Raw genomic sequence first — 27122 nt, forward strand, 5'->3', positions numbered from 1 at the left:
AACCTCAATTGTACTCTTTTCCACAGATGCTACTTGGCCTGCTCAGTTCCTCTAGCATTTTTGTGTGTGTTGCATTGATTTCCAGCATCTGCAGATTTCCTCTTGTTTGTGGTCAGTACTGGCCAGTTCTGTTGTGGGGTTTCCCATCCGTAATGTTGGGCGAATTATAAAGAAACACGCAAATAAATAAAATGGAGGGTGCTGGAAATACTCAGTAGGTCATTCAGCCTCTGTGGAGAGGGAAATAGAGCGGGATTTCCAATTACAAATACAAACCTTCCTGGAAGATTCTATTTACGAGTGGAAGAGGCAGTGGGGAGGAAGAGCCGGTATTTTCCACCGACCTACAGAGCTGTAGATTGACAGACAAACCTGCCGCGGGGTAAGTACAGTCAGACACTCCGATCACCCGCGGGTGAACGGGCTCCTTCCCCGCCGGGCCGGGCAGCACCGCCTTCGCTGACGTCAGCGCCGCCAACGGCGGGGGCTGTGGGTAGCGACGGGCTGCCAGCAGGCTGACGGTGAGCCGGCCATGAGAGGCAGGCCGCATAGGCCTCGGCTGTGGTGCGTCTGTCTGCTGCTCTGGGCCGCCCGCGATGCAGCACACGGGTCGACGGTTCGGACCAACAGCACGAACACGACGGCGGCGGCGGCGACGGCGACGCAGGGAGATAAGGCGAGGACGGACGGCGCCTACAACGCGGTGCCCAGCACCGAGCAGACCATGATGATCCAGCGGGCGCTCTGCGTGCTGGTTGTGGTCACGGCCCTAGTCGTGGTCTACTTCGTGGTGAGGACCATCAGGTGAGGGCGGGTGTGAGCCATGGGTGGTCCCGGGTTGCCCTGGGAGCGGGTGGGTGGGTGGAGAAGACGGGACGGTGGGGCGGACATCCAGCTGAAGCCGAGGTATTGCTTCTGTTTACGGTGGTAGTTGTGGGGTGCGGAGTATTTTCAAGTAAATTGCCGCTGGACAGGTTACCCAGGCCTTACACGCTGGCAGGAGTACGAAAATGGCCCGCTTCTGCTGTTGACGAACATCAGTAAGTAAAAGTAAACGGTGACTACTTCTATACAAGCTGTGACAATAAGTCACTCCTGGCAAATTTGGCATCCTTATTTTCCCCCCAAAGTAGACTTTATTCATAAAACGTATATACAAAAGTAAGAAACGGTGCAGAAACCTTGCATTCTTGATTAATTACTGCATTACGTAGTTTAAACTTTAAAGGGAGGGGAAAAAACACTAACATCAGTTCCCTGAGATCAGAATCAGACTTAATGTCACTGGCATATGTCGTGATTTTTTTTTCTCTGGGGTAGCAGTACATTGCAATACATAATAATAAAAACATGTAAACAATGTGGTACCTCTTAGATTGAGGGTCTTCTCTATGCAACTCCTGGTGTGATAGCAGGAGCATGTACTGTGGTCCTTCCCCTCTGAGTCTCAGCACTGGCTGCACTGTGTTTCAGTCTATTTCTCAGTACCTACACCTGCAGCTTGGACTGAGCCAGGTGATGGCATTCTCTTCCAAGCACCTTACTGTGCTGGAAGACCAAGTTTCAGACAAACTGAAGGGCATCCTTCACTGAGTTTATGGCCTTCTAGCAGCACTTGATGTCTGTCCTGGTGTGTAGCCCTGGTAACAGCCTGTAGATCAAAGAGTCCTAGCTTCACAGCTGCTGGGCATCAAAAGGGGTATGAACCCTTGCATCTGTCTCCACAGTCTGCAGAGATGTAGATTACTTTATTTTCGTATCTCTGCTGTCCCAAAGGCAGCCTATGCTGGAGCTGGCATGTCGCCTCACCCTCGCCACTGACCTTAACTGGAACTGGGTGTCGTAGAAAGAGCTGAGTCATTAGTTGTCACCTTGATGCCATCTACAACCCTCCTCAGGTTTATTGTGAGGAATCACTTGTTATTAGGAGCAGAAAGTATTGCCCTTTGAGCTCTATGAGCTGGTACATCAGATGATAGTCAAAGTCAAGTTTATTGTCATATGCGCAAGTATGTGTATGCACAGGTACAATGAAAAACTTTCAGTGGCATCACAAGCGCATAAATTCTTCACCTCAGTTTAAAAGTAACAATAAAAACAGAAGCAGTGGACACTCTGCTACTTCTGACATTAAGGAAGATGATGGCTGATTTATTTTACCTTACTCAAGAAACTTGTCATGTCCCAACATTCACAGGTTTTTGACAGCAGACATTCCAGCTTTCATTGCATGCGATTTTCATTTTGCCCTGATGGCTGAACTTCAATTCTATCATTTCTATTCCATTATACTCTATTTCTGTTACAGAAGTAATAGTTTTCCATCATCTGCCAAGTATAGATGAGAGTATTTCAATTGGGAGAAGGTGACTGGCAGCATTTGAGGGATCTTTTGAGGTCTCGAGTTTATTAAATGTGTTTGGTCTTTGGTTTAAGATTCCAAATTGGAGAAAAGCCAATTTTGATGGTATCAGAAAGGATCTGGCAAGTGTGGATTGGGATAGGTTATTTTCTGGCAAATGGATGCCTTCACAAATTGAATTTTGAGAGTGCAGAGTTTGCATGTTCCTGTTAGAATAGGCTAACAGTTTTATCCTTGTGCCTCAGTTTTTGAGGTATATTAAATCTCTGGTTAAGAAGAAGGAGGTGTATAGCAGGTATAAAGAGGAAGGAATAAATGAGGTGCTTGAGGAGTATAAGAAATGCAAGTGGGGAATCAGAAAGCTAAAAGGGGGCATGAGGTTCCTGTCCCTGGGCTTTTACAGATTATAGTAAGAGCTAATGAATAGTAAGGGACAAAATTGGTTTACTTGAGAATCAATGTGATCATCTATGTATGGAGCCGAAAGAGATGGGGGAGACCTTAAATGCATTTTTTTTTGCTTCTGTATTCACACGAAGGACAGACGTAGTGTCTAGAATTGAGGTAAAACAACAGTGAGATCATGGACCATATTTGGATTACAGAAGAGGAGATGCTTTCTGTCTTGAGGCAAATTAGGGTGAATGAGTCCTCACCTCAGACAAGGTGTAAAAGGTTAATGCAAAAATTACTGGGGTCTTAGCAGAAGTATTTAAAATGCCTTTAGCCATGGATAAGGGACCGGAGGATAGCTAATGTTCTGCTTTTCCAAAAAGGCTCTTAAAAATAGTCGGGAAATTGTAGGCCAGTGAGTCTGGCGTCAGCAATGGGTTAATTATTGTAAGGTACTCCATTGGACCAGATACAGTCGGCCCTCCATATCCGCGAGGGATTGGTTCCGGGACCCCCCCATGGATACCAAAATTCGCGGATGCTCAAGTCCCTTATCTAAAAGCCTAAGAGAGCTCGTAAGGGTGTTACGAAAAGTGAAAATAGTGTTCAGTGTTTGTTTTGCAGCAAGCCGTTATAGAGGCAGCGCGCACCCCGAGCAGCAAGAGTGCTTTATCTCGATTTATTTTGTGCATCCGTTAGCAAGATGTATCCTATGTTATCAGAAAAGCCTAAGAGAGCTCGTAAGGGTGTTACGCTTAGTGTAAAACTGGACGTAATTAAGCGTTTTGATCGTGGTGAATGAAATAAAGACATTGTGCGTGCGTTGAACTTGCCTGCGTCCACCATTCGTACTACGTATTTAAGAAAGAATCTTGAAAGCTGCCGATGTTACTACTGTATTGGTTCTACTAACATATCATTCCTGCTTTTACTATATGTTAGTGTTATTTTAGGTTTTAAGTGTTATTTGGTATGATTTGGTAGGTTATTTTTTGGGTCTGGGAATGCTCAAAAATTTTTCCCATATAACCCGAACGAGAGGTGAGGTGAACAATGCTCAAACAACGAGTACTGGAGAGAGAACATCCGGGTTTCCCAATCCGCAGTTGGTTGAATCCGCGGATATGGAGGGCCGACTGTATATAAGTATTTGGATAGCCATGGTCTGATTAAGAGTGGTCAAAATGGTTTTTTCCATGAATGTTGTCAACGTGGACTCTAGCAATGCCTTTGCCTAAGTTCCACGTGGTCAAGAAGCTTCAGTCACTTGGCATTCAGAATGGGATAGTAAATTGGATTCAACATTGGCTTCACAAGATAAACCAGAGAGTGGTAGTAGATAGGGGCTCTCTGACTGGAGGCCTGTCTAGTAGTATGCCGTAGGGATTGATGCTGGGTCCATTGTTGTTTGTCATCTATGTCAACAGTCTGGCTGATAATGTGGTAAACTGAATCAACAAGTTTGCGGATAACACCAAGTTCTGAACCAGCTGGAAAAATAGGCTGAAAAATGGCAGATGGAATGTAATGCAGACAAGATTGAGTTTGCATTTGGGAGGACAAACCAGGGTAAGAGTTACACAATGAACAGTAGGGCACTGAGGAGTGCAGAAGAACAGAAGGATCTAAGAATCCAGATCCATAGTATTTTGAAAGTGGTGTCATTGGTGTATAAAGTGGTAGAGAGCTGCTGGCACATAACTCAAAGTACAGGAGTTGGGATGTTATGTTGAAGTTGTATAAGATGTTGGTGAAACCAAATATGGAGTATTGTAGGTGGGTGACCAGAATTGCACACAGAAAAGTTTGAAAGAGTACAGAGAAAATTTACAAAGATGTTGCTGGGTCTTGAAGGCATGAGTGTTAGGGAGAGGTTGAATAGGTTCCGTTAGGACTTCATTCCCATGAGTGTAGATGAATGAGGGAGATTTGATAGAGGTATACAAAATTGAGGGGTGTAAATAAGGTGAATGCAAACAGACTTTTTCCACTGAATTTGGGTGAAACTAAAACTAGAGGTCATAGGTTAAGGGTGCCATTATAGTTTACCAACACTGCTCTTCATTGGTAGCTTTTGCACTTTATTTTGCATTGTTATTTTGTACCTTAATAGCTTAATGCACTGTGTAATTTGATCTGTATGAACAGTTTGCAAGATAATCTTTTCACTGTGTCTGTGTACATGTGACAATAATAAACAAATGCCAATACTTCTAATCATAATCCATTCGAGACATTTTCTAAAATATGATAAATTGTAAACTGTAGAATAGTTCAAGGAGAAAAAAACATGCTGATTGTTATCAAAACCCCTTAGTGTTCAAAAGGAGGTCAATTACATGATGGAATGGTAGAGTAGATTTTATGGGCAAATGGCCTAATTCTGTTCCTATGTCTTCTGGTCTACAGGGGCTTTGGGTGTTGCACTATGCTTAATCCTTTGTGAAGTCAGGGTAGCTAGGGAAAGGTAATTATTGCTACCAGCCAATATTTCCAAAAACAGATTATCTGTTGTGATATTTCTGTTCTTGGAGATTAATTGAAAACACATTTCCTGCTTTTACTGCAGTGATTACAGGATAAAAATATCTTTGGGGCTGTAGGGCATGTCTGAGTTGTGAAAAGGATGTTTTCTTTTGGAAAATGACATCTTGATGGTTAATATATTACTTATTTTATTGCAAGAATTTGTTTTAAAAAATCACTAACATTCAGCATAAACTCTGGGAAAATGTAAGGTCAGAATCATTTATTAATGCACCAACTCTGACAATGTTCTCATTGGGCTGACACTTTTATTATGTTTCAGTATTTTCTTTACATTGTTTGAATATGCATATTTTAAAGGAAAACTGAATGATTGTATCATACTTTTTAGCTTTTCATTAAGTAAATATTAAAATAAATTGATATAATGAATGAGATTGAAAAAGTTTTGAATGGGTTGGAAATACAAGTCATTTCTTTATAAAATGGTATCTACTTTTATAGCATTGTAACAATTTTATGTGTAGATGTTGTCTATTTTAACACTGATTTTAACACTGCTCTTATGCTGTATATATCATTGTGATTTCAACATTGTCATAATCTTGCAATCTTCTCATCTATTCACCCTAAAATATTCCAGCAAAACATGGCCAATCAGTTGTAGGACTAATTCACTTTGCTGATTAACTGTTTTGTTTGTCTCATAATGATAATGGTTGCAACTTCAGAATGTACTTCATCAGCTGTAAGGTACTTAAGAGTTGTCCCAGGAATCTGAAAGACCATATATAATTAACCTATCTTTATTTTATTTCCAACATTTTGAACCTGAAGGAAATTCTAGGCTCCAATTTTAAGCTGATTTTTTTTCCTGCTGATGCTGCAGGGTGGTCACTCAGGTTCCTTGGATCTACTGATTTAACAAAACTGATTGTTAATTAATGAGGGGTTTGCAAATTGAGTGTTATATAATTGATGAGATTAAAGTTTTTGGGATAGACAAGATAAACAGCTTCCTTGTAGGAACACAGCTAATTATATAAAAACTCTCCTGATCTTAACACTAGGCCAGACCATCCTACTTGGAGGTACAGAGCTTCAGGTGCATGTGTTACTTTCTACAATTTAGTTGTGATAGGTACTGTATCCTTGATGTATTTTCCAACACCAGCATTAAAGCAACTCTTTAGTTAAATTCTTCTCGAAGTTCCTTAATTAGGAAGACCTAGTACTCACACTGTATCTTTTATGATCATGGAAAGTCCCAAAACGCTGTACTGCTGATGAATTATTTCAGAAAATGTAGTTGCTAATGTGGCAATCTTTCTGCACACAGCAATACCTTTTCAAGTGGGCAGAGAAACAGTCCAATTAAGGCCAGCTAATATTCAGCAAGGTCAGATGAGCAGGACAATTATCAAACTATTGCCACGTAGAGCCAAAGTGACCTTACTGACCTGATGTCAACAGTTCAGTTTACTTTTACCTCTGGTTTTTAAATTGCAATGGATCTAACTTTAGAAACATTTTAGTGTACATAAACCATGGCCACTAATTAGACCTGTAAGACTATCTGAATGTTCTTTCATAAAAAGAAAATAAAACTTAATATGGTGTTAATGAGTTAAGACCACTTTTTTAAAATGGTGAAAGGAATGATTTGGAGGAGTTGGGATGAATTTTAAAATTATCACTTTGATCCTTAGCTAAATGCTAGACTACGCCACTAAATTCTTGTTTTAACCTTGATTGTGCAAGTGAGCTGAACATTTGGGAAAAATTTTAACTTCAAAAAAAGATGAGTTTTTTTGCAGAACAGACCTGCTTAAAATTACGGATTAAAACTTGGATGAATGAATAACAGTATACAAGGAAACAGCAGAGTGCATTAAGTTGGAGTGTGTCAAGTTACACCTACATAAAAGTAATGATAAGGAATTTGCTTTTATGCAGTTTATTAATTTATCTTTCACTAAACTAGATGGGTTTGGAGTGTCCTGACAAGAATTGCATTTTTGAGGCATGAGAGGAAATGAGAATTTGGTAGGACCATGAGGTGAGAAGATATTCTGCAGTTGTTCAGTTTTGAGCTGTAGCTGGGTATATCTAAATCTGATACTCATGGAGGCGTGCATCTGCAACAGTGTGTTGAAGATAAAACCAACCGACTTTTTCTATCATGTTAACTCTCAGCACTGCTAATGCTTTAGTCCTCTGGGTAGTGTTACCATATCATTTTTGTTTGACGTTGCAATACACATCAGTGTTTATTTGGCTGCCAGGGTGCTGACCGTGTCTTAGCGGAAAAGAGAAATATCTGAAATGATCGGCAGAATTTTGATTCCTTTCTCTGGCGGATTAGAAACTTGGTATTTCAATGACATTTTGATTTTTGTAGGAACTATTAGTATTGATTAGGAAAAGACTGGCCATTCACACCTCAATGTTCCTTTTGTGCTTTTGTGAGTAAGGCCACCTTGAGCAGTTGGTACTAGCCAGAAGGAACTATTTTCATTGGACTTACTGTTTTGTGTGTCATTCAGCAATCAAAAGCAATTTGTATACTGTGCCACATACTTGCAACTAGCAGCACATCCACATAGTTGAATGTAGTTTTATTGTAGTGTTTTATAATTTATGCTAAGTGTTGTAAAAATTTCCAATTTTAAATCTAGGATGAGGAGGATTAACAGAAAAAACCGGAAGTATGGAGTACTGAAAACAGATCTAGAAAACATGGAAATGAGACCATTAGATCAGGAAGATGATGAAGAGGATGAAACATTATTTGATGTACATCATTCAAGAAGGTGAGCAGTTAAATTAATAAATGTTTTTGAATAAAAGTGGAATTTGATTGGGAACTGAGTTAGACCTCCTTTGGTCTCCTACTGTATTCAAGGTTTCAAAGTTCAAAACTTCATAGTAAATTTATTATCAAAGTATATATATGTCACCATACATAACCTGGAGATTCACTTCCTTGCGGGCATATTCAGTCAATCCAAGAAACATAATAGAATCATTAGACCCATACATACAGAAACTCTGAAAATTGTTAGTTGATGAGGGGAAAAAAACACTACCATAATGTTCTTTCAAAAACTTTCCAACTTATTAATAATATTTCAAAGCTAAAGTTTAGAAGTTGAGCAACAGTATGCAGATTGCTCTTGGGTTTGTGCACCCTGGAAGGTTAAGCTCCAATTCAAAGTTGACCTATTCAGTGAGGCTTGCAAGAAAACCTACAAGATAGACGTTCTTTATCAACCTACCCTACAGTCCTCGGATAGTAATAGTTCACAGCAACATGTTCGAAAACCATTGGCCACTTCCCACATGGGGGAAGCTTATCTCAGGCACACATCAATCATAAAATTCAATGCCTCAGCACAGCCTTTGGATAATTGGAGAAAAAGGCTATCTGAAGTTCAAGGTATTGGATCTGACATCAAACTCATGGTCCACCAGCAGCTGTTGTACATTTTTTTTTCTTTCTTTCTTCCCAGGCCCCCCCTCCCCCCCGGCCCCCCGAGACTTTGAGTGTAGAGCAAGTGCATGATGACTGTGGACTCCAAAGCTGCTTCAATTAAATAATAAAATCCTCCAAATTCATTGGAAGGTTGAGTAAATGAACCTCAATGTTGTCCTTTACTGGGCCATTATCCCCTTAGCTGTGCAACTTAAAACATCTCTAACTTTCATAGTTTCAGTGCAAGATTAGTAAGCTGAAATTCCAGCCCTGTTTCTCCACACACTGATTAACCACAGCACCTTTTGTTGTTTTATTACAGTGAAACTATTTTAGATTTAGTCCTAAATTGTATTTATGATATGTACAGTATTTCATAACTTTTGATTTCAATCTGTTGGAATTGATTCAGAATTTCAGTTAAATTGAATTTAAAATACATTCTCAGTAAATCCGATTCCAATGAGAAGCTTGATTGAACTATCAGTAAAATTGGCACTTTGGTGCATGTAAGCCAGGAAGGCATTTGCCAAGAATGTGTAATCTTGTATTAGCCCCTAGCTTTAGAATGGGTAGCCTTAGTGGGGTGGCATGGTAGCGTAGTGGTCAGCACAACGCTTTACAGTACCAATGACCCAGGTTCAAATTCTCCCTGTGACTGCCTGGGTTTCCTCAGGGTGCTTCAGTTTCCTCCCACAATCCAAAGATGTACTGGTTAGTACATTACTCACAACACACTGGAGGAACTCAGTAGATCGGGCGGCATCCGTGGAAACGATCAGTCAACGTTTGGGAACCCAGGTTCCGGCCGAAAACATTGACTAATCGTTTCCACAGATGCTGCCCGACCTGCTGAGTTCCTCCAGCGTGTTGTGAGTGTTGCTTTGACCCCAGCATCTTCAGAGTGTTTTGTGGTTAGTACATTAATTGGTCATTGTAAACCAGGATTAGGCTAGGATTAAATTAGGGGGTGCTGGAAAGCATGGCTTTGGGGCCGAATGGGCCTATTCCGCTCTTTATGTGAAAAAAAATAAATCTCAAGTTAAAGAATTAATTGTTGAGTAAACCCTCAAGTTTTCAAAGTGTTTCAGTGGTTTCCACTGATGAGATGCCACATATTAAGTCATATGCAAGGACAGTTTTAAGATTTTTCTAACTTGGGTACAAAAATAATATTTTCATGGACAATGCATATTTAGAAACTATTGAAAAACCTCTCAGAAGTTCCAGACTCTTCCAGTGACTATGGATAATAGTACTGGAGTGTAATAAGTGTAATATTTTATTGAGCTGATTTAAAAAGTTTGTAGTTAGATCAATACTTTAAATTGATTTGGGTAATTTTAGCTTTGTTGTGGTAGTGATCAGCAGTTGTCCTTGAGATGACTTAGCCTGGAAGCTTGTTTTTGAAAACTATTAGCATTCATATATTCTTGCAAACTACAGAAATATAGTTGTGTGAGCACAGTTAATGTAAAAGTTTACTGGTGCTTGTGAGTGGTGGTCTCAATATTGAAAAATTCAAATGCAGGTTAGGTGACTTCTTTGCAGAATAGCCCCATTTTGCTTGCAAGGGTGCTGCAGAGCTTCATTTTGTCAACCACTTAAACTCTAAATTTTACTCCCACTTTGACCACTTTCTCTGGCTTCAGTGGTTAATTAGCTTCTCTTGGTCTCAACTCTGAGTTTTCCTTTGTTCTATCCTTGGCTAGTTATCATCACATCTGAGTATTGTGTACATATTCCTTATTGAAGGAATTATATGTATTGGAAGCATTAAGATGAGGTTTACTGGACCAGTGCCTGGAAAGGGTGCGTTATCTGTGCCTGTACATAATCCATATCCCTTCATTACCTGCATATTCTCTTGCAGGCAGATGGGATTATTTTGATTTGACAGTATGTCAGCACAGACACCGTGGTCTGAAGGTTCTCTTCCTCTATTGCATTGTTCTGTGTTATGTGTTTTGACATGCGTATCTAAAAGCCTCTTGAACACTATTTTTGCTTTCAAAATGTCTAACATTTTGAATTTGATGCTGAGAACAAGGCTTCAAGAAACTGTTAATCAAACTGAAAATGCTGGAAACATTCAGCGGGTCAGCCAGCATCTATGGAAGGAGAAAGAGGGTTTTTTTTTTTAGCTCAAAGACCCTTAATCTGAACTGCAAAAGTGAAGAAAAAGATGCTAGTTTTTAAGTTGCAGAGAGAGTTGAGGAGAGGTGATAAGACAGGAGATATCTCTGATAGTGAGACAGGATTGACAAAGTAATTGTGCTTATTTACAGAACAGATTATTTGATAGTTTATGAGGGATATCGAGAGAGTGAAAAGCTCCAAAATGTAATTTGGAGTTGTTACAGCAACCTGTAGCCAAAAGAAGAACGTTGAAAATGGCCAGCAAATCAGACAAGGTCTGTCGAGACAGTAAAAATACATAACCTTATAGGAGAGCTAGTCAGTTCAGACACGAACTGAAAAATATTAATACATTTTCTGTCTTTGCCAATTCTTGTGAAAGGTGTTTGATCTGAAATTCTCTTCCATTTTGTATAGATCCTGTCCTGCCTGACTTAGTGTTGCCAGCTTTTTCTGTTTATATTTCAAATTTCCAGCATCTGCTTTATTTTTTATAAAAGAAAACATTTATTGAATTTGATTTCAAATCTTGAAAACTTTGATTCGCAGTTCCTCAAGCTTCCACTAGAGGCAGTGCAGGAGGATGCAAACAGATGTGAGTGGGTGTGGGATAGAAAAGACATTGACAGGCATCTGGATGGTGGGAAGGAGCTTAAATAATACTCTAAAGTAAAAGAGCAGGTGTTGCGTCACCTGTATTTGCACAAGAATGTTCCACAAGAAGGTGGAGACCACTGAGAAGTCCTTTTCCAGGTAGGAAAGACATGCCTGGTGGGGGAGTCTCATTGAAACTGGCCAAAATTGCAAAGAGTTTATGCAGCGGCTGGAAGAGGAGTAATTGGAGCAATAACTAAAAGTTTGATCAAAAAGTGTTTTTTAAAGAGTGTTAAAGGAGAAAAGGAATGGAGATAATTCAAAGGTGGAGTCTTAAAAGCAGACGGCCTGGCTACAAAGGTGGGACAAAGAGACTGGGGTACAAGTGGCAAAGCTCAAGTAATACAGAGTTTTGAGATTAGAGAATTGTGTGCCAATCCATGGAGCAATTTGAATAAGAGGATAATTGTTGATGGACCTTGAGCAAAGTGTTTTAGAATACACTGACTCTTGGTGCTGAATGATGCAAACTGGGGCACAAGGTCATACTTGCAATCCGCAATCAGTCTTGAGGTCACGATTGTATGATGTAACTGAAATAAATTGTATCAATTAATATTAAAGCACAATCAACCATGTGCACCAATTTATAGCTATTTATCTTATTGATTAAAACCATTTTGAAACAAATATTAATAAATAAAATTTAAGGCATAATGCACTTTGTTATTCATTCCCCATGGAACTAAATTGTTCCCTTCACCGGAGGCAAATTTTCACACTCAGAATATATCGATTTAACCTGTACTCTGATAAAGAAAATGCTCCACCTGTTATCAGAGTTCAGGGGGTGGGTGTGGGGGAGGGTGCAGTTGCATATCTAGAAAACTCGTCACAATTTACGTAACACAAAGCTGTATCATCTGTACAAAGCATCAAGAAACACAAGTGGAAAACAAATATATATTGCACTGATTTTCTACTTTTACTCACAAATTCTGTGAATGTGAATTTCTATACCTAGACTTTCGAGTAATGAATTTTGAATTTTAAGGGTGCAAACTTGAACAATCAAAACATGGGATCACCTGTAGCAAATTACCTACATCAAATGCTGTTTTCTCATTATAAATGGTTAATAACTAGCTATGAAATGGAGAGCATGTGTTTCACTAAGTACCATCTATTTTAATGATTCCATATATTTCAAACACTTTGAGATAATCTTTTCAGAAGCACTCTGCATTAAGTTTGTGAGATCAGAATCCTCCCTGCCACTTGTACCTTGCAGAACGTCATATACATGCTGTAAAACTTGGGTAAAACTTCAAGCAATTAGTAATTCTTCAATGTTATCATTTTGTGCAGAGATAACTAATTTCTAGAAAGCTTGCAAATTGAACAGTTGAATATTCACGGTGTTAATACTCACCAGTAATTAGTATGTAGATGTTTATTTTGCATTTTTCACATTCTCTTCGAAAGGTTATGAAAACTCACTTCTGCTCTTGGGAGCAATCACACAGTTGTAATGGCCTTTGTATTGTTCATGATGATGTCCCCCCCCCCCCCCGCCCCAACTCCCATTCAGTGGAAGTACCATTTGGCAAATGCTATGAATTGTAAAGTTGCTTCTATGATCTTTCCAATCCCCAACATTTTCTTTTAGGACCTCAAGACTGCACTGACAATTTACATAAACAACATTTAGTGTATTAATTTAACTCGTAAGTATAAAAACGAAAAATAATTATGTACAAACAGCAATTGATATCCTTGATGCAAACCTCCTTCAATTCAATTTAGTCTTTCAATTTTTTTTTTGCTGCTTTCTCCCATTTATCCTCAATTCTCTTGAAGTACTTTCATGCTGTTTGGTTGGGGTACCAGATTATCACTGCTGTGTACCTAAGTTTTCTGCAATTCCCTATTGAATTACTTGCAATTATCACACAGTTCTAATTGTTACATTCTTCAGAAATGAAAAATGTCTTTCTTCTCTGCTTATGCCTGGTCAAATTCACTTGTTCATAATTTAATGCCTTTTTCTCAGTTCACTAATTGTCGAAACAATGCACTTTGAATTCACAATACCTTATGGGCTAGTCAGGTCCTAATAAGTTTAACATCAACTGTGATTCTTTTTTTTTAAATTTTATTTTTATTTGGATAAGGAATTCACAAATATCATGTACTTTTTTCACACATACAACCTTTTCCATTTTTTTATATGTATAAAACTATAATTATTTATACATTCTTAAGTACACATTGAGATGATATAAAAGGAAATTAGACACTTAAATAGATAATTATGTACTGTGGTAATTCTAATCTATTAGGCTAAGTAATGGTATTAGTTGTTGAGAAAAATAGTAATAATAGTTTCCATATAACTCTTCTGGACCATTTCCACTGGTCCAAAATGTTGTATGTAAGCCTATGTAACAACCATTGTAGGTGTTTATATCCTAATTTGTTCACGCTTGCTCCTGCCCGCAGACATAATTATCTAATCCCTATGTACTTATTTACTTAATTTTTTCATTTTTTATCCCTTTCCCAAATCTTTCCCTTTATTTGTGTTAATTCTCTATTTTCCAAAAGAAAACAAAAAAAAAAGACATTTAGACTAGGGGTGCTTACGTTAGCAATATTACTGTGTTGATGAGAAGAGCAGTATAAATCATTAGGAGAGTCATCTAAAGTCTGCTCGCATTGGGGTTATATATTCAATCCATTTATTCCAGATTTGATAAAATTTTTCTTTTTGAATTCTCAGGGAGTAAGTCAACTTTTCCATTTTAAATATTTCCAAGATAATTCCGTGCCAATCTTCTAATGTAGGTGGTATTGGATTTAGCCACTTTCTAGTGATTGATTTCTTGCTTGCCGCTAAGAGGGCCTGCAGCAACTTTATATCTTCCTTCTGTTTAAGAAACAGTACATGCCCCAAATAGAGCGTCTCAAAGTTCAGAGGTATCTGGGACCTAAGTACCTTAACTAATGTTCTATGAATACCTTCCCAATATAGACTTAATTTAGGGCAATCCCAGAAAATATGAAAATGATTTGCCTCCTCGGAGCCGCACCTTCTCCAACACGTCACATTTGTATCTTTATATTTTTCCTGATATGAGGTCTTGAAGTATCTTATAATGTTTTTCCAGCAATGTTCTCTCCAAGTCAAAGAATTAGTCGAGGACCATTGAAAGCTGCAGATTTTCCCCCAAGCCTCCTCTGAAAGTACCAACCCCACTTCTTTCTCCCACTTCTCTTTAATATACAGTGTATTTACATTTTTAGCATGGGAGAGTGCACTATATAATCAAGAAACTGATTTACTAGGTATTGAACTGCAAGCCGAATTCAGAATCTTGAAAAATTCTAATTCTACTGTTGATAGGTCTATATATCTACAACTCTGGTTAACATACTTTCGTACTTGAAGGTACCTAAAAAAAGGTCATTGTGTTCTAGGCCATGTTTGTCCTGCAGGATTTGGAAACTTTGTAATACTCTTTTATCTATAAATGAGAGGTAGGTTGTAAGACCTTTCTTTATCCATAGCTCAAATCTTTTATCTCCTCTGTTGGGAAGGAATTCGGTATCATATGCACACCATCTAAAGAGTTTTAACATGTTGTTAATTCCACATGAATTAACCACCTTCTGCCATACTTTTAATGTAAGATTCATCCAACTGTTTTTAAATTTTTCCAACTGGACCATCAATCCTTTGTCAGCTATTGAGGCCTGTAGAGGAAAACTGTCATCTAATCCAAATTCTATTTCCTTCCATCTAGCCTTATATTCCCTATTACACCAATATAACAGAGGGGTTATCTGTGAGGCATAAAAATAATTTCTCAGGCAAGGAAGAACCATACCTCCTCCTTCCTTCCCTAACTGTAAGGTGTTATATCGAATTCTAGGTTTCTTTCCTTGCCAAATGAAGTGGGAAATCCATTTGTCCCATTCCCTGAATTGATTATCATCCACCTCCACCGGTAAAGTACGGAAAAGATAACAATAACCGAGGAAGAATATTCATTTTTATAGTATTTATCCTTGAATTTAAACTTAAAAAGGGGATAAGATTCCATCTATGCATATCTGCTTTTATCTTTGAGATTAATGGCCCATAATTTACCTGTGACAGTGTTGAAAGTTCATTCGGCAGGATTATTCCTAAATATTTTAATGATTTAGCTTCCTACTTCAGATCATACGTATCCTGCAATTTTTTTGGATGGTGTATAATTTAGGGACATAACCTGTGTTTTCTTTACATTTATTTTATAACCTGATATTTTCCCAAAGTCATCCAACAGTGTAAACAATCCTATAAATGATTTTTCTGGTTCACTCAGATAGACCAAAACATCATCTGCGAATAACGCCACTTTCTGTTCAATCCCTGCCACCTTGATACCTTTTACGATTTCGCTTTGTCTTATTAGTTGGGCAAGCGGTTCAATATATAGTGCAAAAAGGAGAGGAGAAATTGGGCATCCCTGTCTAGTGCCTCTCTCTAAGATGAAGGAGTCAGAGAGGTCCCCATTTATCTTAATTCGGGCTGTAGGGCTGTCATATAGAGTCTGAGTTACTTTAATAAACTTTTCTTGAAAGCCGAATCTTCCTAACACTCTGTATAGGAATGCCCAACTAACCGAATCAAAAGCTTTCTCAGCGTCCAATCCTACTACCATTGTCTCTATCTCGTTCTTATTAACCTGTTCTAATATGTGCAGAGTTCTCCTTATGTTGTCCTGTGTTTGTCTTTGTTGAATAAATTCAGTCTGGTCTAAGTGGATTAGGCCAGGTAAAAGCTTTTCCAATCTGCGCGCTAATATAGATGTAAATAGTTTGTAATCTAAATAAAGAACACTAATTGGCCGATAATTGCCACATTCTAGTTTATCTTTACCCTCTTTAGGAATAACTGAAATAATCGCTTCTCTCCAGGAAGGTGGAGTTTCTCCTCTCTGCAAGATCCAATTAAAGGTGTTAAGTTAAGTAGTAATGGGGCTAACTGTGTCTTCAGGGACTTGTACCACTCTGAGGTAAACCCATCAGAACCTGGGGACTTTCCAACCTTTAACCTAGAGATGGCCACATTCAGTTCTTTGACAGTTACTGGTTCTAATAAACTTGCATTTTGTAAATCTGTAAGGTTAGGTAGATCTAAAAAAATTCAATACACTGTCTATATAGGGCTCATTGGGGCCCGGGGTTGGGAGTACAGCTCTCGATAATATGTTTCAAAACTCTCTTGAATTTTCCCTATTGTACTCTCCACAAGCTTTGTCTTTGGATTCTTTATTTTATGAATTGTATTGTCTGCTTGTTGTTTTCGTAATTTATATGCTAATAATCTAGCTGATTTACCTCCTACTTCATAATTCTTTTACATAGAAAATATAGAAACATAGAAAATAGGTGCAGGAGTAGGCCATTTGGCCCTTCGAGCCTGCACCGCCATTTATTATGATCATGGCTGATCATCCAACTCAGAACTCCGCCCCAGCCTTCCCTCCATACCCCCTGATCCCCATAGCCACAAGGGCCATATCTAACTCCCTCTTAAATATAGCCAATGAACTGGCCTCAACTGTTTCCTGTGGCAGAGAATTCCACAGATTCACCACTCTCTGTGTGAAGAAGTTTTTCCTAATCTCAGTCCTAAAAGGCTTCCCCTTTATCCTCAAACTGTGACCCCTTGTTCTGGACTTCCCCAACATCGGGAACAATCTTCCTGCATCTAGCCTGTCCAATCACTTTAGGATTTTACACGTTTCAATCAGATCCCCCCTCAATCTTCTAAATTCCAACGAGTACAAGCCCAGTTCATCCAGTCTTTCTTCATATGAAAGTCCTGCCATCCCAGGAATCAATCTGGTGAACCTTCTTTGTACTCCCTCTATGGCAAGGATGTCTTTCCTCAGATTAGGGGACCAAAACTGCACACAATACTCCAGGTGTGGTCTCACCAAGGCCTTGTACAACTGCAGTAGTACCTCCCTGCTCCTGTACTCGAATCCTCTCGCTATAAATGCCAGCATACCATTCGCCTTTTTCACCGCCTGCTGTACCTGCATGCCCACTTTCAATGACTGGTGTATAATGACACCCAGGTCTCGTTGCACCTCCCCTTTCCCTAATCGGCCACCATTTAGATAATAATCTGTTTTCCTATTTTTGCCACCAAAGTGGATAACTTCACAGTTATCCACATTAAATTGCATCTGCCATGAATTTGCCCACTCACCCAACCTATCCAAGTCACTCTTCATCCTCTTAGCATCCTCCTCACAGCTAACACTGCCACCCAGCTTCGTGTCATCCGCAAACTTGGAGATGCTGCATTTAATTCCCTCATCCAAGTCATTAATATATATTGTAAACAACTGGGGTCCCAGCACTGAGCCTTGCGGTACCCCACTCGTCACCGCCTGCCATTCTGAAAAGGTCCCGTTTATTCCCACTCTTTGCTTCCTGTCTGCTAACCAATTCTCCATCCACATCGATACCTTACCCCCAATACCGTGTGCTTTAAGTTTGCACACTAATCTCCTGTGTGGGACCTTGTCAAAAGCCTTTTGAAAATCCAAATATACCACATCCACTGGTTCTCCCCTATCCACTCTACTAGTTACATCCTCAAAAAATTCTATGAGATTCGTCAGACATGATTTTCCTTTCACAAATCCATGCTGACTTTGTCCGATGATTTCACTGCTTTCCAAATGTGCTGTTATCACATCTTTTGATAACTGACTCCAGCAGTTTCCCAACCACCGACGTTAGGCTAACCGGTCTATAATTCCCTGGTTTTTCTCTCCCTCCTTTTTTAAAAAGTGGGGTTACATTAGCCACCCTCCAATCCTCAGGAACTAGTCCAGAATCTAACGAGTTTTGAAAAATTATCACTAATGCATCCACTATTTCTTGGGCTACTTCCTTAAGCACTCTGGGATGCAGACCATCTGGCCCGGGGGATTTATCTGCCTTCAATCCCTTCAATTTACCTAACACCACTTCCCTACTAACATGTATTTCGCTCAGTTCCTCCACCTCACTGGACCCTCTGTCCCCTACTATTTCTGGAAGATTATTTATGTCCTCCTTAGTGAAGACAGAACCAAAGTAATTATTCAATTGTCTCAGGTAAAGAAAATGAGTTTCCAACGTATAAATATTGTCAATTTCACTTTGCAATTTCCTAATTTCCTGTTTTCGATTTGAATTACTTTTGTTGCTATCTACAACTTGAAGTTGTTTTAATTTTCCTTGAAGGTCTGCTAATTTTTGTGCATTGATTTTTTTCATGTGAGTGGTAATGGAAATAATTTTTCCTCTCAGTACAGCTTTCAGTGTATCCCATAAGATCACTGGTGATGTTTCTCCCGTGTCATTAAGGTCTAGATATTCTTTGATTTCTCCCCTTAATCTCTCCATTACTTTCGGGTTATTGAGTATATGTGAGTTTAGCCTCCATAGTGTTTTCCTCATTTTCCTTTCCAGGATTAGAGACATAGAGACTGGGCTATGATCCGACAGATCAATTGTTGCAATATTACAGTTTTTTATCCTGAGTCTATCTGTATTAAAGATAAAGAAATAGTCTATCCTTGAATAGGCTGAATGAGGGAAAGAGTAATGTGTATAATCTTTACTAGTAGGGTGTAATTCCCTCCAGACATCTATAATTCCCAACTCCTCCATCAATGAATTCATTTTCCGAGTCAGAGGTTTATTCTGAGTAACTATTCTTGAAGAATCTAATACAGGATTTAATCTAATATTAAAATTCCCTCCACAAATTACTACCACTTGAGAACTGACCATTAGGTCAAAAATGTGTCTATAAAATGACTATTCACAACCTGGAGGAGCATAAACATTCAGCAATGTTATTTCTGTACCTTCTATTCTTCCTGTGATTTTTACAAACCGTCCTTCTTTGTCTTTAGTCTCTGAAATATGTTCATAATTAAGAGTACTTGATATTAAAGTAGCTACTCCTCTTTTGTGACTCAACTTATATTATGAATAAAATACATGCTTAAAGCCCATTCTTTTTAATTTTCCATGTTCAGATTGGCTCATATGTGTTTCCTGGAGGAAAGCTATTTGTGCCCTCTCTTTTTTCAATTTAGACATAATCTTATTTCTTTTAATTGGATTCAAAACCCCATTAACATTATAGGAAATTATTTTTACCAATTCAGTTTGCATTTTTCTCTAGTAGGAAAAAAACACTCTCCTTTTCTAACCAAACAGTAAGCAATCCCTTCTCAACAGTAAACCAAGACATATAACCGCACCCTAGACATTGTTGAACGTGTAACATTTGAAAATTTTTCCCGACTTCCCACAGTGAGGCCTGAGCACCGATCCGCCTCAGTTCAGAGGGATAACCTCTATCTTCACCCTGTGTTAGAGGGCCCTCAGCAGTTTGAATAATCATAGAGAATTTTCTCCTATTTATGTCTCGACCATATTGCTATCATTCAAGTTATTCCGCCTAGTTTATTTTCAGTTACCAGTTTTCATTTTACCTTTAAGTCCGATTTACTCTTTTCAGTCATTTCTCTTAATTAATCTGTATTCTCTGTACATCTGCGTCTGAATATTTGCAGCTTTTCCTTGTAGTTTGACACTCTGGTTCGTGTAGAGCGTCCTCGCCCCACTGACTGCCACGACTTCTGCCGAATCCTCTCCAGTAGTGACTCCGGTTGGGTGATAACTTCAATAGGTAGTCCCCGGTCCGCCAGGTCCGACGTTGCCTCCTCCACCGTAGCGTAAGTTTTTGTCCCTTCGTCGTAAAAGACTCTCAGCCGAGCTGGATACAGGGTCTGGAATCTGATGTTGTTTTCCTTCAGGACTCTCCGTGTTTCCGTATATTCCTTCCGTCTGGCAAGAATCCCCGGTGCGTAGTCATGGTCTAAACTGATTTTACAGTTGTTCCACATGAAGCCTTTATTTTGCCATGCCCTTTTAAGCACCTCTTCCTTCGTTCTGTAACTGAGAAATCTGACCAGAATCGATCTGGGCTGGGCGCCTGCCGGGGGCTGTGGTGCCAACGCGCGGTGAGCCCTTTCTATCTGTAGGTCTTTTGCGGCCGGTATATCAAGGTTCTCTCTAAGCAGCTTCTCTATGAAGGGAATCATCAATCCGGGTTTGCCTTCAGTTCCTTCGGGAACTCCGTAAATCTTCACATTTTCCCTTCTTGAGCGGCCTTCTTGATCTATTAGTTTCCACTGGAGCTGGTATTGCAGCTTCAGCATTTCTGCTATCACTTCCTCGGCGTTTTGTAGCTTCTCTTCAATTCCAACAATCCTCGCTTCGGCTTCATCTATCCGCGAGTTAGTTTTTACTATTTCTCCTTTAATATCTTCCAGCTGTTTGCTGTTATCTTGTCGGAACTTGCGAATCTCTCGGAGAATCAAAGACAGAGTCACCGATTTCCCCCTCATTATCTCCGTCCTGGCTTGCCGTGGGGGAGCTAGGCCCGTCGCCTTGCTGCGTCTCTTTATGTTTATCAGTCTTCGGAGCAGACTTTTTAATCTTGTTCTTAGACATCATCCTTGCCCCTTTTGTTAATATAGTTATGCAATATTAAGTATTTGTCTAAATTCAATTTTGGGGCAGTTTACCTTTTTTGTCGAGAGACCTTTTCCTTACGCTGCCATTCCCTTGATCCAACTGTGATTCTTAAAGAAAGAAACTAAAGATAATACAAGAAAGCCCAAGATATTTAACTATGCATATACACTACAAGCAGGAGACATATTAAATAAAGTTGGTGAGCTGCAGGCACGATGAACTGGCATGGTGGTCACATGAAGGTGTGCCTGGGTGGATTGGTTTCTACATATTCCTGGATGTAAAGTGTTCAGGAAAAATGACGGAGGAAATGAGAGGTTTTTTAAATAACCAGAATATTTGTGGGTACTATTACTTTGGAGAGAGGATGTGGAATGGATATTAAAGAAGAGGTAAATATTTGTATTGAGACAGCAGTAATATAAAGGGCAAAGAGGGTTATTCAATTTATCATCAGTTGGTTTCTGCCTCAACAAGAAAGATCAAATTGCTCGACTTGGTTCCAGGAGAACAAGTAGGAACAGTAATTATTATATCATATGTATTATGTATCATACTATGGAAAAGGATATGATTTCTAATTACCACTTTAGTGTAAGGGCAGCCTACTGGAGAAGGGCCAGTTTCAATGGGATGGGAACGCATCTGGCACAAGTAAACTGGTATCCAATCTTGGCAAGCAAGACTGTAATTGAATAGTGGGAAGCAAGCCTTTAAGGTAGAGGTGGTTCACTTACACTCCAGGCTTACTCCCATGACTGGAAATTGTACGGAATTTTAAGGCACTGCTCCCCAAATGATTAAAATTTAGAGAACCAAGCTGAGCAAGAGTGGGTCACTGAGTTCCTCAAACTCACCTAACTGTAACTTTAATTCTCTGACCTTTTATACCTACAGCAACTTTCACGTCCTTGCTTATCAAGTACCCTTTTTCCTCTGCCCTACAAATATTCAAATTCTCTACTTCTGCAGCCCGATGGAAAGAATTCAAAAATTCCTTAACCCCCAGATTAGGTGAATATTTGCAGCTTTCTTAAATGAATGACCCTCTATTTTGAAAGGTGACACCCCCTCCCCCATCCTAGCTTCTCCTACAAGAGGAAATCCTGCACACATCTATTCAGTCAAGACTGAAGCGGGGGAGTGGCACTAATGATAAAATGGCGGCGCAGACTCGATGGGCCGAATGGCCAACTTCTGCTCCTTTGTCTTATGGTCTTATGGACTCTCAGGATCCTGCATGTTTCAATCAGCTTCACTCTCACTGCTCTGAGCTCCAGTAGATCTCAGCCTAGCCTGTTCAAACTTTGCTCATGAGGCCACCTCCCGTTCAAGGTATTAATCTGGACATTTGCGAATGCGTTAATATCCTTACGTAAAAATAAGGATTTTTTTTCTTCTGAGTCTTTTAAAGATGGTGGAAGCAGTCAGGAATATTCCTACAGCAAAGATGACAGATTCTTGATGATTGAATGTGTGATAGGTTACCGTGGGTAGATGGGAATGCAGATTGAGGTTAAAATGGATTAGCCATGATTTTATTTAATCCCAAAACAGCCTCAGTCATGTGGCTACTTCTTACCTCGGATTTATTTTTGTTTGTATGGTGAGGGAAGTTTGCTTTATATGATCATGACTTCTAAAAGAGCATTTGATTAGTAATAGGCTGCCATTGGGATTGTAAGTTATGGAATGAAAAAAGCCATGGACGTGATGTAAAATAATTAACTAGCAGAGAAAACAGTGAAAAAGGCAGCTATTTTTCATGTTGAAATGTATAGTGGATTGTTCCCTGGTTGGTATTAGGGCCACAGCATATGTTAATAACTTTGATATTTCGGGAATAGAGGTTTAAAAAACTATAAATTACAAACTAAATAATACAAAACTAAAGGAACAATGAAGCAGTGTTCAAAGGTCATTTGGAAATCTGATGCAGAGGGGAAGAAACTGTTCCTAAATTGTTGAGTATGGGTCTTCACGCTCCTGTATCTCCTCCCTGATGGCAGTAATAAGGATGGTGAGGGTCCTACCTCAAGTTATCAAGTAGTTCCCCCAAAGGTAATTTCTTCCCAGTTTATATAGGTAAATCATGTTTATATAGCATAGTTCATATTTGTACTTACTATTTTTCTTTCTAAATTACAGGTAGATGAGATGAATCTTACTATACGTTCTGCAAGAAAGCCAAACGTGCATAGAAGTTTCCTGGCACCATCTGCTTCCTGCTCTGAAGAACCAGCTGTATATCTGTATGGTGTATAGCTATGTACTTTGTTATTGTACAGTAGTTTTGTAGCCCTAATACTTTAATGAAAATACACTATTTTAATAAGGTAAAATATATTTCTGGTGTAAATGAGAGTTGGTAATTGTTTTTTTTATTTTTATTTATCAAAATTGGCAATTATCTTCAAAACTCTTTTCCAGTTCCCTTGTATGTATATCATTATTCACTTTTTGATTGAAGGAATATGAAATAGATTAAAAAATCATATCTGTATTTTCTGATTCAAATATTGATACTATTTTTAAAATTGGAATCAGAGTGCCAATATAATAATTGCTTGGTTACAAAATTTTTAATAATTGTCTGCTGTAAGATTTTAATATCAATTACTCTATCTTGCAATTCTTGCTAATTATACACTAATTGTTAAAATGTTGGATTACATTTTAATAATGTAGATATAGCATGTCAGTATATTCTATAAAGACACAAAGCTCATATTTTGTAAAAAGTATGCAATGCAAGGAAGTGTTTACAAAATATCTGAAAGATCTTGATTTTTTTTTCCCTTTTTCAAAAGGGAACTTGAAAGCTTAAGATTGTTGCTTGTTGATCAATGTTTTTCAATTCACTTAGGATGCTTATTTTTTTGGCAAATGATGGTGGTGTTTCTAGCTAAGTTATTAATTGAATAATAGCACTTTGGGAATGTTTCAAAGTAAAAATTAAAGGACCATTTTTGTGTTATATTACTGCTAATTAATAGCATGATGATTGATGATACAGATGCCTTTGACTCAAATAAAAGCCAGCAATTTTGTATCACCACATTCCATGAGGATAAGTTTATGTTTGTATTAACAATTGTTTTGAGTCTATATGATTTAAGTGTTTTGTTTCTTGTATAAGGATTTCTGGTTTCGGGGTTAGGTCTGATTCTGTTTTTGTGCGTGTGATATAGCCATATGTGAAATCTATTGTCTGTGCATTGATGAAAACTGAAACTCTCATAACCACTAGGTTCCAGTTCATATGAACTAGAAATATATCCATGTGGATGAGTGTTCATATGCATCTTCATTTTGCTGGTGCTGTGAGATATACAAATCAATTGGTTAAATCTAGCACTAGAGCTTTCACCAATTTGCTTCCTTCTTATCTCCTAGTATGGATCATTCTTCTACTTCATCACTAACCTTAATTTTGTAAGTTAAGATCCTGGTTAAGATTCCTTGTTGGTCCTTGGATAATAACTGCATCACATTGTGCTAGTTAAATGATATCTCTGGCATATTATCTATAAAACACGTCCTTGGAGTGCAAAGGAATTGTTCCATTAAACACAAAGTCCTGATTCCCTTTGTGATAGGAAATAGATTCCATCCCATTGAAAAGCTTATCACAGCTGTACCAGATATTTGTTCTGTTCTTGTGAAAGGCTTCTTTGAGCTCGTTAAACACTTTTTAAGATATTCCAAGTTTTCAATATTTGGTTTATTGTTAATACTGCACAATGTTTTTCTTTGCTCCTTGCATGTTTGATTAATATGAAGAAAAGATCTACCTTTGACAGAGCATTTGAGATCCATAACATGAACGCCACTACATGGTTCCACATATATATTCATGTTCATGACTTGAACTTAGCCTGTGAATGAAAAGAGAAGTTTTCTATTTGCCTTGGAAAGAATTAATAGCTAAATTAATTGTTATGTCACTGTTGAAAATTGAAATTCATTTTGTTCCAGTATTATTTAAATCAAGCAGAGGAATTATTTTCTCAGTTAAGTCTAATGGTAGCTCAACTACTGAACATATATTTTCATAAGAAAGCAATTAATACTGAAAATACTAAAGAGTTAACTTCATATTCTGCTTTATCACTCTAATGTCACAGAAAGCTTGGCAACAGTCATACAAATCATTATTCTGTTGTTTGAACTTTCTATGATCGCGTAAAGGATTTCTGCAATAGCATGAAATGTACATAATTGCTTTGGTACATTGCATTGAAGAGTTGTTCATCTCTGGTCACCAGCACTAACTGAGAGAGAACATTGACTTTAGGAGAACAAAATGTACAAGTTGAGTGTTAATGTATCCAGCTGCATTATGCTGGTCACCATTTTGTAATTTCATCCCATTTCTGTAATTTATCAGTGATGTAACATATTTGGAGAAGCATATTAAGTTGACTGACTTTGGTTAATAAAGCTCCAGTGTTTATTTTGGCTTTGTACAGAAAGCTCATTTCACTTTATGTATTGGTTTGTTAAGCCCATGGAAATGTGGAGAATGGGAGGATTATGGACTTGTGTAAGCAGAAGGAACTAGTTTAACTTTGCACAAGATTGTGGGTTGAGTGGGTCGATTGTTGTACTCTTGTTTGTTCTGTGAGGTGGATTGGAAGATCAAGAGCCCAAAAGTCTGACAACAGTAGGGTAGAAACAGTTTTGAGTCTAATGATATCTTCTCTCGAGCATCTACATCTTTCTGACAGAAGAAAGGAGAAGAGAAATTAGCTTTAGTTGTCTCACGTACATTGAAGCATGCAGTGAAGTGCACCTTTTGTGTCAAAGACCAACACAGTCCTCGGATGTGCTGTCAGCAGTCTGCAAGTGTCACCCTGCTTCTGATGCCAAAATAATATGACTACAACATATTAACTGTTGCCCACATCTTTTTGGAATGTGAGAGGAAATCCATGTGGTCACAGGGAGAACATACAAACTCCTTAAAGACAGCAAAGGAAATTGAACCCTGGTCTTATAGCTGGTGCTGTTATACATAAGGCTAACTGACACACAGTTGTGCTGCCCCAAGAAGAGAAAATAACTGGGGTCAGGGGGTCTTAGATCATGTTAACTGCTTTCCAGAGGCTATGATAATTGCAAACAGAATTGATTGAGAGGAGGCTGGTTTGGGTAATGGACTGGGCTAGATTCGTGTCTCTCTACGACTCGCAGTTTTGAGCAGAGCAGTGATGCATCCAGACAATGCTTTCTATGGTAAATCTTTAAAACTTGAGTTATTGCGGAATTGCTGAAACTCCTTGTCTTTCTATTCTTAAAAATCAAATACACCCATGTTGTAAGAATGTTTAAAATATCTTCAAGCATAAATTGTAACACAGACATTGATACGGGTTGACCTTCACTAATCTGGCACCACTGGGACCTAAGGAGTGCCGGATTAGTGGAAATGCCGGATTACAGAAGGATCACATTAAGCATAATCAGTGCCGGATTATCGAAGGAACTGGATTACAGGTAGTCAGATTAGTGAAGATGGACCTGTAGTTTATAAAGGGTTAGTGATTTTCTGGTAGATTGTTATAGTGATAGATCACAGTCATTCTGAAGAGAGAAATTGTCAAAGTATAATAGCAAAATAAACATATGGATCCATAAACCTACAATGTTCTTTCAGAATTCAAGCTCATGTTTTTGTGTATAAATTAAATTGATAATCTGCTGAGAAATACTAGAAAATTTAGGTTTGCATTAGGAAGGAAGAAACTTGATTTACTGTGGAAACAAAACTGCCCATGATGGAATCTGGAACAAAAGGCGACCTGCTGGATTATCCCCCGCGAATGCTGCTCGACACTCCCAAGTTCCTCCAGCAGGTTGGTTTTTTTTTGTATCCAGTTGAAATGTTCTCTTTTTTTGATATTATTACTTGCGCAAAGGTGAGTATCGTGCAGCACCATTTCTCAATGGCTACGTGCCCTGCTCAAAACTGCCCAAGTTGCAGAGTCATGAATCCACCCCAGTCCATTAAGAAAACCAGCCCTCCTCTCCATCAACTCCGTCTGCAATTATTGCTGT

The 27122-nt window shown here is 38.6% G+C and overlaps 1 protein-coding gene across 1 annotated transcript; it reads left to right on the top strand.

Moving 5' to 3' along the window:
• The first annotated feature begins 407 nt into the window (after positions 1-407).
• On the top strand, positions 408-24122 carry LOC134357523 (membrane protein FAM174A-like). Its single transcript, XM_063069143.1, has 3 exons — positions 408-804; positions 7921-8055; positions 23211-24122. The coding sequence occupies exons 1-3, from the start codon at positions 533-535 to the stop codon at positions 23212-23214; spliced, it is 411 nt and encodes a 136-aa protein (XP_062925213.1). The 5' UTR covers positions 408-532; the 3' UTR covers positions 23215-24122.
• The last annotated feature ends 3000 nt before the right edge of the window (positions 24123-27122 follow it).

Source organism: Mobula hypostoma, chromosome 16 (assembly GCF_963921235.1).
Source record: "Mobula hypostoma chromosome 16, sMobHyp1.1, whole genome shotgun sequence".
Lineage (NCBI taxonomy): Eukaryota > Metazoa > Chordata > Chondrichthyes > Myliobatiformes > Myliobatidae > Mobula > Mobula hypostoma.